This window comes from Pleuronectes platessa, chromosome 17, assembly GCF_947347685.1.
Source record: "Pleuronectes platessa chromosome 17, fPlePla1.1, whole genome shotgun sequence".
NCBI lineage: Eukaryota > Metazoa > Chordata > Actinopteri > Pleuronectiformes > Pleuronectidae > Pleuronectes > Pleuronectes platessa.
Window position 1 is genome coordinate 11,991,759 of NC_070642.1, and position 14,716 is coordinate 12,006,474.

The 14,716-nt window shown below is 39.9% G+C and overlaps 1 protein-coding gene and 1 long non-coding RNA gene across 5 annotated transcripts; both read right to left on the reverse strand.

Annotated features, from left to right (window-relative positions):
• Positions 1–936: 936 nt before the first annotated feature.
• LOC128459742 (uncharacterized) lies at positions 937–3,772 on the reverse strand. Of its 2 annotated transcripts, XR_008342153.1 has the most exons (6): positions 3,653–3,772; positions 3,062–3,244; positions 2,356–2,442; positions 2,164–2,228; positions 1,448–1,595; positions 937–1,217 (listed from the first exon to the last, which is right to left on the reverse strand). It is a non-coding gene; the product is annotated as an uncharacterized LOC128459742 (long non-coding RNA). The 2 variants fall into 2 exon arrangements; XR_008342152.1 differs by having other exon boundaries at positions 1,448–2,442.
• A 3,247-nt stretch (positions 3,773–7,019) lies between these two features.
• LOC128459736 (uncharacterized) lies at positions 7,020–14,085 on the reverse strand. Of its 3 annotated transcripts, none has more exons than XM_053444577.1 (13): positions 13,903–14,085; positions 13,343–13,411; positions 12,675–12,796; positions 12,478–12,535; positions 12,219–12,362; positions 11,152–11,214; positions 10,474–10,595; positions 10,277–10,334; positions 10,023–10,163; positions 9,813–9,854; positions 8,797–8,838; positions 8,407–8,604; positions 7,020–8,207 (listed from the first exon to the last, which is right to left on the reverse strand). In XM_053444577.1, the coding sequence occupies exons 1-13, from the start codon at positions 13,943–13,945 to the stop codon at positions 7,864–7,866; spliced, it is 1,446 nt and encodes a 481-aa protein (XP_053300552.1). In that variant the 5' UTR covers positions 13,946–14,085; the 3' UTR covers positions 7,020–7,863. The 3 variants fall into 3 exon arrangements, with proteins under 3 accessions (XP_053300552.1, XP_053300551.1, XP_053300553.1); XM_053444576.1 differs by having other exon boundaries at positions 11,152–11,220; positions 13,903–14,084; XM_053444578.1 differs by lacking the exon at positions 9,813–9,854 and having other exon boundaries at positions 11,152–11,220.
• Between the last annotated feature and the right edge of the window lie 631 nt (positions 14,086–14,716).

Below are 14,716 nucleotides of genomic sequence, written 5' to 3' on the forward strand. Positions count from 1 at the left end.
AGTAGCTGGTAATCGGCAGCCTGACTTATTCAAACACATTAATACTACAATGAATGAGGCAGGGCCTTCTATCAGAAATCAACTATATCGTCACGTTATGTTTCTCTTGAGCACATGGAAATTACCTTCAGCTTCCACTTACTGTCACCTGAACCATACTGTTATTTCTGTATCTACAGTGACTTTTAGGAAAACATATACTAGAGGGCAATGTATAAACATTAATACATCTTATTTATATAGAGCTTTTCAAGAAGTGCAAGTACTAAACTGAGGGAAAGCTAATACAAACAATATATATATATCTTATTTCCATGTGCCAGGACAGCCTCACACTTGGATATAAACCAATTTTAGAATACATTTGCTTATACTGGAGATCTTTTAAATTAATGTCCCAGAAATGATTTCTGATGGAAAACCCCTGCCTTATTCATTGTAGTATTAATGTGTTTGAATAAGTCAGGCCGCTGATTATCAGCTACGGATTAAAGTCAAACAGATATTGCCATCCTCTGTGTTGATTTCTTTAATGTTAAGAATGTTTCTCATAAGACCTTATCAGATTGCATTGTGAAACATCTGGGTCACCTAATTTTAGTGTAAAGAAGAAGGTGAACTCTTGACTAATGACTAATTTTGCACTGAAACACAAACTTGATGTTACACATCTTAAACAATATGATATGGGCGCCACTTAGACAACCAGACCTGTGTGCTTTGCTGTGACTATAAATGACTGGAACCTCAGATAAAGAAAGTTATTTTCTGACTTCCATAACTGAGGCATTCTCTACAGAATGTAATGTGCCCATTCTACTTCAGATCCATTGAATCATTGTGTGTTTATGTTGCTTAAAGCAGAGCATTCACTGCTTTAATGTAATCAGCATCTTATCTGACAATATCATGGTGTAGAAGTGCAAGGAAATACCATTATGTTATGATCAATGTCATTTATTGTGCACAAACATTATATTAAGGCATCTGCTGGAAATGTTATGATCAACAATTCTCATGCAAAAAATACTTTAAAAACTACACAAATAGTGTTTTGGAGAGGGGGGTTTCAGAGGGAGGGGGCAGCTCTGGAGAAAGGTCTGTCAATCCAGGTCTGCTGCTTGGTGTGATGGAGACATGAGGTTAGCATCAGGAGCGGAGGCTGCAGGAGGGACCGTGGAGCTGAGGCACACCTGTACTGCTTCTCTTGAGAAGAACTGAAGGACACAAACAAACCATAGTGTTAAATTATGAAGATGGTTCCCTCTGATTTTTTTTTAACATAAACGTCAGACAGGCCACTAAAAACTAAAAATGCTGAAGCTAACAGCTACCACACAGCAAGCTAATGCCTTCCTAAGGCTGCCAGGGAGTAGCATGAGTAGCCTTGTAGCAAGAGAGTGTAGCTAATCACAGCCCTCACAGTTCTTCATCAGTGGAGAAGTACCTCGCCATGTTTTCATCTTCAGAGGAGTCATCCAAAGACTGTGCTGCTGTTCCAGAATATGTCAGGCCCGCTGCAGCCTGCTGGGCTTGAACTCTGAGCACGCAGAGTAGGCCCTCACGTCCCCTCTCAGTAAATGCATCAGAACTGCCTGAGAATATATGATAAAAGACAAAAACGTCTCAATTGTGCGTTTGTGTGTATGTATACATACACACATACAAGGCTTTCTTTTCTACAGAAATATTTTTCCTGAGTTGATGACTCTGCTTATTGCCATCTAGAATGTGAAACCAAATATATTTTTTGGTGTACCCATACAAGATGTCCAATGTAACACCAATAAAATCCAATCTACTACACTACGGTTTTAATGCCTCTGCAATAGCGAGTCGCCGGAGGCATAACTGCATGTTTTCGGATTGTCTAACTTTGTATTTGTCTTAAAGTAAAAAGGTCAAGGCCACACTGACCTCATCTTATGGTTTCAGTTGTCAAGAGATACAGTGTAATTTATATGAGAGAAAATATGTAGAAATATGTAGACGGACACTGCTCTGGTTAGCGGAGTCATACAACGCAGTGCGATAATTCTAGTGTAGTTTTTTTGTAATAAATGGGTTATCTATTTTTACAATCTACAAAAAGTTATCTATACATTTGGTCACAGAATGTTACACAAATAAATTGGCATTAAAGTTGGCATCTTGCTGTCTCACCAGTCTGACGATGCAGCTGAAGCGTCCATCAAGGGCTTTCTGCAGGTAATTTGGATTGTTTGTTTCTTTTGACGAGGAGAATAACATGAATTCATACCGATATCAGTTTACAATCAAACCTTTTTGTGTTGACCTTGTTTAAACAGAGTCAAAGGACATTGTACAACAATGACACATATTTTTCCACAGTACCTGTCGTTCACTACTGAACTTCTGACACCCATTACTGGACTGTGTCTTCCTGTAGAGTGGTGATGTTCTCAACGTTCTTTTCACAGTCTGTCAAAACAAAATTAGAGTTACAAATGTTAATGCCCCACAACCCATTGCAGATACGGTTGTATTTGCACACCACATCGGATCAAAACAAAACTGCAGTCTGTGAAACAAGCAGTTTTGGTAGATATAAGGGAAATGCTAATATTTCTACATGAAACATATTCAGTCCCTTAAGCAAAATAACAATGATGGCAGGCCGCAACCTCGATGCCTTCGTCTGCTTTGCTTACAGACTAGTTTACGGAGTCTCGTGCTGCCGCCCACTGACCGATACATCATCGCTCTTTTCTGAAACTAATGAAGGCAAATTCACACATGTAGACAGAAATAAACAGTATAAATTAAAAGGTGTAAATATTGCTAACATTATGTTTGATGGGGGTCATCATTATACATAACAGAGGAAAACTTTGCACATGTATTCCTTAAATTTACTTGCCTTCCTGTGGAAAAAGTTGTTTTCCTAGTTAAACAATCACAGCAGGGAAGCATGATTGATCAAAATTCTTTCAGTGTGATATTAACTTGTATTTCAGCAAGTGTACTTTGGGGATTTAATAAAAATGTATATTTGGCAAATTATATAAAATGTTTTTTCTGGTATGTAACTTAAAAGTACCTCTTTAATGGTAGGATCATTTCTCTCCCTCATCTTCCTCGTGGTACGTGGATGATGGTAGTGGGCTCAACCCGGCTTCTCTTTCTCTCCAGGCTGCCCTTCCTGCTCTTCATCAAGCAAAACAAACTGTTTGGTCCATGTTGTTGACGTTAATGAAACTCCTGTAGCTTCACTTGGATCCTCCTTGATTAAAAAACAGAACATAGCAATTGTTTTATAAAATGAATCGCAACTCCATAACATGGAAACATTATTGTCATAGTGCATACTATACATTAAACCAAATTGACCTGATATTGTGGAGTAATGGTAGACAAATACACTCCTTATTAATCTAAAGCATTCATAAATCAAATTCATGTTTATATTTATATTGTAGCGTCCCTCAATGATGAGCTAAGCGTCTTGAACTGCTTTCAACAACCATGTATTCACCTCCCAGGTAGCACAGGCTACCGTGGGCTGAAGCATGTGGCTAACAATGGCGTATTAGCTGATGAACAGCGTCCATAGTGTGGATTGACGGACTCTCTCCGCACTCGGACTGTAAACCTAGATCGTAACGATCTTTAAAAACAATAAACTACTTACCTGACAGAAGGGAGATGACATCGTGGTCTTCCAAGCGCGCCGTGTTTATGACGCAGCCCCGAGTTAAAGGGCTGGTTGTTTACAAATAGGGTTTTTACGACAGCCACACGTCATGTCCGCTCGCGCGCTCGGGCCGCTCGCGCGCTCGCGCCGCTTGGGCCGCTCGGCTCGCGCCACTCTGTCCGGTCGCGCACTCGGGCCGGCCTCGGTATGAGCAGATTCGCAGGATCCTTCTCATTAGAGATGTAATCTAGCCTCAAATATTACTATTATATAACATGAATAACATTCACGATCACTGAAGGACACCACGCAGGGACTGTGATTTAAACACCAAGCTGCGCCCGTGGTGCCATGGCAACCATCATAGCAACGATAAAAACATGCGTGATAACTATTAAAATATTTATCATAAGCACGAACTGGCTGAAGACTGTGGAAGCAAAGAGCACATTTCTCGCTAGAAATGGTGTCAGAATGTATTTTTATGCCCAAACTAAGTTACAAAATTATATTTTTATCTGAAAAAACAAGGAATCTCCGCCATGTTTTCCTCTCCGCAGACGGGAGCTTGAGTCACGTGACGTGAGAACACGCCAATGCAAAACAATGGGAGGACTAAATGTTACCATCTCACAATCTGAGAGGCCAGATTGTGAGATGGTAACGTCGGTCCAAGTGGACCAACGTTGCCATTGAACATTTTCTGATGAGACTGGGTTGGGAGTTTGCATGTTCTCCTTGTGACTGAGGGGAATTTCTCCCAGTACACTACCTTCATGCCACAGTTCAAAGGTGTGAATGTGAATGTGATGGTAGTTTGTTGGACTGGCAACCTGCTCAGGGTGATTTATTTATCGAGTACAAATGTCACATTTATAATAATTAAAATGTAGTGAATTACAAATTCAACATGATACACTTCAAAAAAGCTATCCTGCAGTTTGATGTACTGATTGGCTTCACTTAAGGTCACTGCTGTAAATTTCTGTGTCATTGTTTTTGTGTCTAATTGCTCCAATATAGATCTATTTTATTATTATTATTACCTCTATTTATTTTGTACTAGTGCTGCCAAATACTCGAATGGGTATCAATAACTGATCATTTAATATTTTTCTTGCACAACGAGAACAACAGAAGCTCTTTGATATTCTCCGTTCTTTTTGGGAATACATGCATACAAAAAGACGGTTAGTCAAACATTTAACTGCAAAGCTTGTTCAGCATAGTGGTTTCTTTTTTACAAGCAGTGGCAATCTTTGGCTGGAAGATGATAATTGGGTATCAGGAGTCTATGTGTTGGATCCAGTGGGCAGGAATCTCAACAGGCTGGTTTGGCCTCCAGTCTAACGGTTCACTGCAGATTTAAGGCTGGAGTCAGGATTTTAAACATACATGTGTCAGTCTTACTAGCTGGTCTTGTTTATGAGTGACAGGATCACATGACTGGTTGGGCAGCATGGTGAAGTGGTGGCTGGCACTGTTGCCTTACAGCTAGATGGTTCCTGGTCCGAATCCCAGTGTCTTATACTTTGTGGAGTTTGCATGTTCTCCTTGTGACTGAGGGGAATTTCTCCCAGTACACTACCTTCATGCCACAGTTCAAAGGTGTGAATGTGAATGTGATGGTAGTTTGTTGGACTGGCAACCTGCTCAGGGTGATTTATTTATCGAGTACAAATGTCACATTTATAATAATTAAAATGTAGTGAATTACAAATTCAACATGATACACTTCAAAAAAGCTATCCTGCAGTTTGATGTACTGATTGGCTTCACTTAAGGTCACTGCTGTAAATTTCTGTGTCATTGTTTTTGTGTCTAATTGCTCCAATATAGATCTATTTTATTATTATTATTACCTCTATTTATTTTGTACTAGTGCTGCCAAATACTCGAATGGGTATCAATAACTGATCATTTAATATTTTTCTTGCACAACGAGAACAACAGAAGCTCTTTGATATTCTCCGTTCTTTTTGGGAATACATGCATACAAAAAGACGGTTAGTCAAACATTTAACTGCAAAGCTTGTTCAGCATAGTGGTTTCTTTTTTACAAGCAGTGGCAATCTTTGGCTGGAAGATGATAATTGGGTATCAGGAGTCTATGTGTTGGATCCAGTGGGCAGGAATCTCAACAGGCTGGTTTGGCCTCCAGTCTAACGGTTCACTGCAGATTTAAGGCTGGAGTCAGGATTTTAAACATACATGTGTCAGTCTTACTAGCTGGTCTTGTTTATGAGTGACAGGATCACATGACTGGTTGGGCAGCATGGTGAAGTGGTGGCTGGCACTGTTGCCTTACAGCTAGATGGTTCCTGGTCCGAATCCCAGTGTCTTATACTTTGTGGAGTTTGCATGTTCTCCTTGTGTCTGAGTGGAATTTCTCCCAGTACACTACCTTCATGCCACAGTTCAAAGGTGTGAATGTGAATGTGATTGTAGTTTGTTGGACTGGCAACCTGCTCAGGGTGATTTATTTATCGAGTACAAATGTCACATTTATAATAATTAAAATGTAGTGAATTACAAATTCAACATGATACACTTCAAAAAAGCTATCCTGCAGTTTGATATACTGATTGGCTTCACTTAAGGTCACTGCTGTAAATTTCTGTGTCATTGTTTTTGTGTCTAATTGCTCCAATATAGATCTATTTTATTATTATTATTATTACCTCTATTTATTTTGTACTAGTGCTGCCAAATACTCGAATGGGTATCAATAACTGATCATTTAATATTTTTCTTGCACTGTTTTCACTTTTTTTTTTAAATACACTTCTATCTGCTGTACCACAATTTTGCAGGCTGTTAGTCTTATCTGCATAACTTTGTATAGCTGTCGTTATTTATCTTGAAATCTGTATTTATATTTTACTTAATACTCTGCCTTGGCTACTTGTGTCTTTGATTCGGCTTTTAAATAAAATATTTGTATCTCCATTAGCACGTGCACCTTTGTAGTAGTTCTGGTAGCGAGACTTCCATCTCACCGCAGTGGACCTTCTTGACTAATTTTCAACTTTAATTATTCTTATGCTCTTGTGTGTGCTACTGGATGATTACATTTCCCTCGGGATAAACAAAGCATCCACCCATCCTTATTTTATCTTATCTTATAATCTTATATAATTCGGAGCCTAGTGGTGTAAATCCAATTGAAGGCCCTAATCATCCCCAATACTGAAAAACATTAGCTACACATATGCAGATAACCACATAGTAATGTAAGTATGCATTTACTTAAGTACATTTATTAAACATTATGTCAGGTGAACTTCTTCAAAGTCTTAAATGAGTTGCATATAATATGAAACAAATACATTCTGAAGATAAACACTGAAGAATCATTCAGCCATTATGGTCATACCCATACTTGAAGTTTATTTTGTTTTATCATGTACAGTAATTATACATCATGTATTCTGAAGCATTCCATTATAAGCAGTTACAGCAAAATGTACATTAAAACAACCTTCATTTGCGAATCTATTCATAGTTTTGTCTCTCGTAGGTCAATACACAAAGTTGTCTGATCACTGAATGTGTAGCCTCTGCATTGTTAATCTCTTACTTAAAAACCATGACTGGTACAAAGACACAACACATTAAATGATGGCAACTTTAGAAAATTAACAGCAGACATGGAAAAAAAACTCAATTAATGTCATCTTCTCCTCTGTGATTTTAAAGTTATAACAATGTTCAACATACCTCTAATATATATTTAGCTCAAGATCTCATCTCATTTTCGTCCGCTTATCCGGGGTCGGGTCGCGGGGGGAGCAGCTCAAGCAGGGGGCCCCAGACTTCTTAATAATTGTTTTCATTTTGTTTCTGATGTTGGAGCTCATACCATCCATTGCATTATTTATTTTTTTACCTCCATCAAAGTGGTTATGTTGTTTGTTTGTAAACAAGATTGTTATCCAGCCATGTGGTTCTCCAACTTTTTCTGTCATGCCCCACTTTGGAGCTAGAATTTTTTTCATGAATTCAATCATCATCACTTTGTTACAAAGATGATAAAGCTCAGCCAAAAAGTACACATGCATGTGACTGGGGTGTAATGTTTCTAAGGATCTTCTTAATTTGTTGGGTCTTATAGAGTTTTCAGACATAAATACACACTGGTCTCTCCTCATGTCCTACCGCCTTGACTGTGACTTGTTTACTGCTCCGCCGTTAATATTAGTTCCGCCTCACATTTTCCCCTCGTGGCCGCGCGCCCCACCTGTTGTGCCTCCACGCCCATCCTCCACGCCCGACTTCTTCAGGCTAGGAAGTTTTGGCACACTAAAATTCCAACGAGAAGTACTTGCCCTGGTATCTGTACTTCTATGAACACTGTGCTTCAGTAATTCTTGTTTTATCCCAGAGACACCCTTTTCATTTAGTTTGCACTCCAGTAACCCACGTAAGTTCTCATGGTAGAAAACATTGACCTGCAAGACAATATTCCTGTCATCAATCGATGTATTTGAACACAGTGAGGACTTGGACTCACATACATGGTGCATTTTCACCAGAATGACGGGTTTGTCACCTGTGGAGGAGAAAAAAGGATATATATTTCATGTAGACAGGATATAATCAAGACATTTATATTTCTTTGAATTCTGAATTTAAAAGACTATGTTAGTAATATATCAATATCCTAGCAACTAAATGTTGATTGCGTACATCTTACATTTCATTTATTGAGCTTCCTGTTCAAATGGATTTGGCTGCAAAAAGGCCCTTACCTGGGACACCACTCATCGCTGCCTTCACGTCCCACTCAATGCGTGAAGTGATTGGACAGAAGACAATAATAATCTGGCTGTCCTGAGAGTTTTCCAAAAGCCGAACGTCGCCCTTAGTGGCGCGCTTCACTTGATCCATCAGCTGTGTATGGGCGCCAAAGGTTTGACCTCTGACAACCATCTTGTACTTCACTGTGACTATAGGAAGAAAAAAGGTTGTGAAGCTGACACGTGTACAATTACAAGAATCGAGTGATCTTGCTATGAGTGAAGTATAAATTGTAAGCTCCCATTTTTATAAATAAGACCCAGTTAATCAGACCTTTTTTACTGCTTCTACTACAAGTAGTACTGTGCAGCTACTGCTGATTGTTTAATTATTCAACTTACCTTCCTGAAAGTAGTGTGGTGACGTCCTGGCGTTTGAGTCTCCTAATTGGAAAGAAAGAACCACAGTTGTTTGTATTCGTTTTACCAATTGGAGTCAGGTTTGTTTATATTAAACAAATGCTCCCAAGATGTTGAATTTGAGGTTCTGAAATAATACCATAGTACACACACACACACACACACACACACACACACACACACACACACACACACACTTACATACTTTAACACCATTTTGTCGCCTATTCACTTTCTTTAATTCTCCAGATTTGGCCACAAGTAAAGGAGTTTAAGTGTCCCAGGGTCTCGTTCACGAGTGAGGGTGAGGTGGGGCATGAGATTGACAGGTGGGTCGGTGTAGCATCAGCAGTAGTGCAGCCGGTGTACAGGACTGTTTGTGGTGAAGAAGGAGCTGAGCCGCAGGGCAAAGCTTTTGATTTACCAGTCGATCTACATTCCAACCTTCACCTGCGCTCACAAGCTCTGAGCAGTGATTGAAAAATGTAGGTTGTGAATACAAGAAGCCAAAATTAGTTTCCCCAGTAGGTTAGCTGTGGTACAGCTATAGAGATATAGGGTGAAGAGTTTAGACATCTGGAGCTCAGAGTTGAACTGCAGCTGCAAAGGTACAGTGGAGGTGGTTCAGACATCTGGTCAGGATGCCTCCTGGGCACCTTCCACTGGAGGTTTACTGGGCACACAGCCAACTGGGAGGATAACCTAGGGTAGTTCCAGAACTCACTGGAGACATTATTATCCCATCTGACCTGGGAACACATTGGGATCCCCCCCAGTACGAGGTAGAGACCATGGCTGGGGAGGGGGACGTCTGGAATGCCTCAATTGCGACCCAACCTCCCATAAGGTAAAGACATTGGATGGATGGATGAATTCATAGTATCAAAAAGTCAGCCAGACAACTACAGTGCTCAATCAAATGAAGCACATCGACTAGTAGGGCCTGCACGACTCAGTTACCACGTCACAAGAGTGGGTCACGGAATAAATAGATGTACCTTGTGCTCCTTGTGGATGGCCACCTCTTGTTGACAAATAACCTATTGGGTACAAACTTAACTGTGACATAGTAATAACTATAATACACATTATATATTAAATACATAATGTTTATAAACATGAAAATTAAATATTGCTTCTTCCTGTTAATGATGACGTTTCTCACGCACTTAAGATACAATGACACCAAAATAAAACAGAAGTATGACCTTCATCAGCTTTTGAGTACGGCTGCCTTGTGTTGATGTTCTTCAGTCGGTTCTCATCATTAAGGAGGCGCTGCACATATTCCAATTGTTCATGAATGAGGCCGATGTGTTCCATAATGACCCCAGGGTCAATTTGGGCAGCTGAAGGGAGAGTAACAGGTTGAGGATGTTAGAATTTGAAAGGCAACATAGTTACTTTACAAACCACACAGGCCAACACAATAGTGAGTGTTAGAAATGCCATGTGTACTTACAGCTGGCCAAATTATTTTGCAGCTCCCCCTGTTCATTCAGCGGCATATTTGGTGGCCTCTGAAACGCAAACAATAAAGCAGAAATAATACTAATCGAGCATTCTACTCATCATTATTATTCCTGGTTACTAGTTCCCAAGTCATGTATCTATACTTAGCTCTTCTTCATCACAACTTCTTATAACCTGATAACTCACCGATTTTTTTATCTTATCAAACAAGTCCTTTCTCAGTCTGAGATCATTGCGTCTGGGTAACACCTCGTGCAGATCCTCTCGAGTCAGTGACTGGATGTCACTGTCGGTTTCCAAACCTGCTTCTATATATAAATACAGTACGCAGGTGTTGAGCAGGTAGTTTTGTTGATAATGTTACAAAAACAGTCCATTTGAATTTCCCTTTCAGGTGTTCAAGTGTCTCTGAGGGAGGACTAAGCCCTGACTGGTGCTTGAACAATAAAGCTAAAGTGAGGGAGCTGCTTCCAGCTTCACTATATACTGTGGTCAAGTTCTGACTATAAGGTGGAGCTGTTCTACCTTTAATTACCATGATTGCCGTGGCAACCTGTATTAGTTTTGTGTCTTAGAAATGTGGCAGAAGAAGCAGCAGGCTATTTAATGTACCGTCTTCAGCATTAGCATAATCTTCAGAAGTGACTTCCTTAGCAAGCTCAAGTCTACACTCTTAAATGTTAATTTAGCATGTGTGTTGTTATATGGTGCTATGTTATTTTTACTTCTAATAAATATTTTAGGTTACTTGCATCTGCTACTTTTTCTGGAATTATTAACAAAATATTGATCATATAATTTTGGTCAGCATGGTGGTGGTGTGTGTGTTTCCTGTGGATATGCATGTTAGAAAAGTTCACTCACGTTTCAGGACGTCTGCTGCCTTTGGAGACTTGATCTGTATTTCCTTCAGTAAATCTCCCATGACTGCACCTGAAGAAAAAACAAACAAAAAACAAACAAAAAACAAACGGATAAATAACAAGAACAGGACTTTTAGAACAATGAACCTCTCTGTTCACATCTTCCTCCCCCCTCTCTTCCTCCCTCCCTCTTTCCCTCTGACTTTCTCTTTCTACCTCCACCTCCACCTACCCCATCTCTTCCTCCCTCCCCCTAACCCCTCCCTTTTGCTCTCTTTTCCTCCCTCCTTTTATCTCTCCCTCTTCCTCTATCCTTACTTTCTCCCCCTCTTCCTCCCTTCATTAATCCCCCCTCTCTCTTTCTGACCCCCTTTCTCTTTCTCCCTCTTTCCCCCTTCTCCAACCCTCTTCCTCTCTCTTTTTCTCTCACCCCGTATATATTTTTTTTCCTCTCTATGTCTTTCTCCCCCAACCACCACCCCCCCCCCCCCCCGTTCCTCTCTGTTTTTTTGCCCCCTTTCCCCATCTGCCTCTCTCTTTGACTTGTTGTTTTTTATAACATATTACAAAAACAAGACATAAACCAGTTGTGACGACATCCCATCTGACCTGGGAACACATTGGGATCCCCCCCAGTACGAGCTAGAGACCATGGCTGGGGAGGGGGACGTCTGGGATGCCTCAATTGCGACCCAACCTCCCATAAGGTAAAGACATTGGATGGATGGATGAATTCATAGTATCAAAAAGTCAGTCAGACGACTACAGTGCTCAATCAAATGACGCACATCGACTAGTTGGGCCTGCACGACTAATTTACCACACCACAAGAGTGGGTCACGGAATAAATAGATGTACCTTGTGCTCCTTGTTGATGGTGACCTCTTGTTGACAAAGATCCATTTGGGTACAATCTTAATTGTGATATAGTTATAACTATAAAACACATGATATATTAAAAACATAATGTTTGTAAACATGAAAATGAAATATTGCTTCTTCCTGTTAATGATGAGTTTTCTCACGCACTTCAGATAAAATGACACCAAAATAAAACAGAAGTATGACCTTTTTCAGCTTTTGAGTCCGGCTGCCCTGTGTTGATGATCTTCAGTAGGTCCTTAGTATCATTAAGGAGGAGCTGCACAGTTTTCAATTGTTCATCAATGAAACGGTTGTGGTCCATAAAGACCCCAGGGTCAATGTGGGCAGCTGGAGGGAGAGTAACAGGTTGAGGATGTTAGAATTTGAAAGGCAACATAGTTACTTTACACACCACACAGTCCAAAACAAAAGTGAAAGTGTTAGAAATGCCATGTTTACTTACAGGTGACCAATTTTTTTTTCAGATCTCCCAGTTCTTTTTGCAGCATATTTGTTGGCCTCTGAAATGCAAACAATACAATAGAAATAATAGTAATCGAGCATTCTACTCTTCATTATTATTCCTGGTTACTAGTTCCCAAGTCATGTATCTCTACTTAGCTCTTCTTCATCACAACTTCTCATAACCTGTTAACTCACCGATTTGTGAATCATCTCAAACACGTTCTTTCTCAGTTTGAAATCCCCGGCTCTGGGTAACAGCTGGGTCAGGTCCTCTCGAGTCAGTGACTGGATGTCACTGTCGGTTTCCAAACCTGCTTCTATATATAAATACAGTACGCAGATGTTGAGCAGGTAGTTTTGTTGATAATGTTACAAAATCAGTCAATTTGAATTTCCCTTTCAGGTGTTCAAGTGTCTCTGAGGGAGGACTAAACCCTGACTGGTGCTTGAACAATAAAGCTAAAGCGAGGGAGCTGCTTCCAGCTTCACTATATACTGTGGTCAAGTTCTGACTATAAGGTGGAGCTGTTCTACCTTTAATTACCATGATGGCCGTGGTAACCTGTATTAGTTTTGTGTCTTAAAAATGTGGCAGAAGAAGCAGCAGGCTATTTAATGTACCGTCTTCATCATTAGCATAATCCTCAGAAGTGACTTCCTTAGCAAGCTCAAGTCTACACTCTTAAATGTTTATTTAGCAAGTGTATTGTTATATGGGGCTATGTTATTTTTACTTCTAATAAATATATTTTGTTACTTGCATCTGCTACAGTTTCTGGACTTATTAACAAAATATTGATCATATCATTTTGGTCAGTTGTGTGTGTTTCCTGTGGATATGCATGTTAGAAAAGTTCACTCACGTTTCAGGACGTCTGCTGCCTCTGGGGACATGATCTGTATTTCCTTCAGTAAATCTCCCATGACTGCACCTGAAGAAAAAACAAACAAAAAACTGATAAATAAGAAGAACAGGACTTTTAGAACAATGAACCTCTCTGTTCACGTCTTCCTCCCTCTTTCTCTCTCCCTTTCTCGTCCTCCCTCACCCCTCCCTTCCTCTCTCTCTTCCTCCCTCCTTCTCTCTCTCCCTCTTCCTCCCTCCTTAATTTCTCCCCCTCTTCGTCCCTTCATTAATCCCCCCCCTTTCTATTTCTTCCTCTTACCCCCTTATCCAACCCTCTTCCTCTCTCTTTCTCTCTCCCCCGATATCTTTCTCCCCCTCTCTACCCCACGTCCCTCCCCCCGTTCCTCCCTGTCCTTCCGCCCCCCTCCCCCCTCTGCCTCTGTCTCTTTGACTTAATGATTTCGATAACACATTACAAAAACAAGACATAAACCAGTTGTGACGACAGAATGAACCTCACGACGTTACACTGGAGAAAATGGTGGGCGGAAAAGAAAAGAAAAAAGAAACACTGACCTTTTTGATCCGAGTCACGCGACAGATGATTGACTAAATACATATATATTTAATATAAGAATAAACAATAACTGTCCAATAATTTTAAACCATCAAGGGTTCGTCTCGTTGGCGATCAAGTGAGTCTGACCATGACAGGCAAGACAGAAGAGAAAGTGAAAGTTAGAATGTCGACTTGAATCATGTGTTAACGATGACGCAAGATAATGATATGTCCGGTGACATATCATTATCACTAATAATTCATTATTATGATTATTATTATTATAAACACTGTCATTGTTTACCCAGATGTCCGTCACAGACTTAATGTGGCATCATATATCATCTTCTTTAACACGTTTATGTTCCCATGTCGAGTGTAACCAGCAGAGGGCAGCACTGCACAACTTTTCAAGTCAAAGGCCAAGTCAACTTTACTGTCAATTCTGCCAAATGTACACGATGTATATACCGCCTCTCTCTGATCCCCGGTGTACAGAACATAAAAGCTAGTACATAGTACAACAATGTATGCAGTCATATGGCACATGGTGGATTATAGGATGAGAGAAGTGCAAACAGGAATAGTGTATAACTGAAAAAATACTTCAAGGGAAGTATTGTAATATTATGATAATATTGCACCGCTACATTTTGTTAGGCTTTAGTAAAATGATATCCTTCTTTCTCTATACAGACTCTCAGTGTGTGGATGCAGTGATAAACTACTGCAAGACTTAATATTTATATAATATATTATGTATCATATTATATAATGACTTACTCTCCACTCTATTACATTTGTGCTGCTTTAAAATGTGACTAAATGATT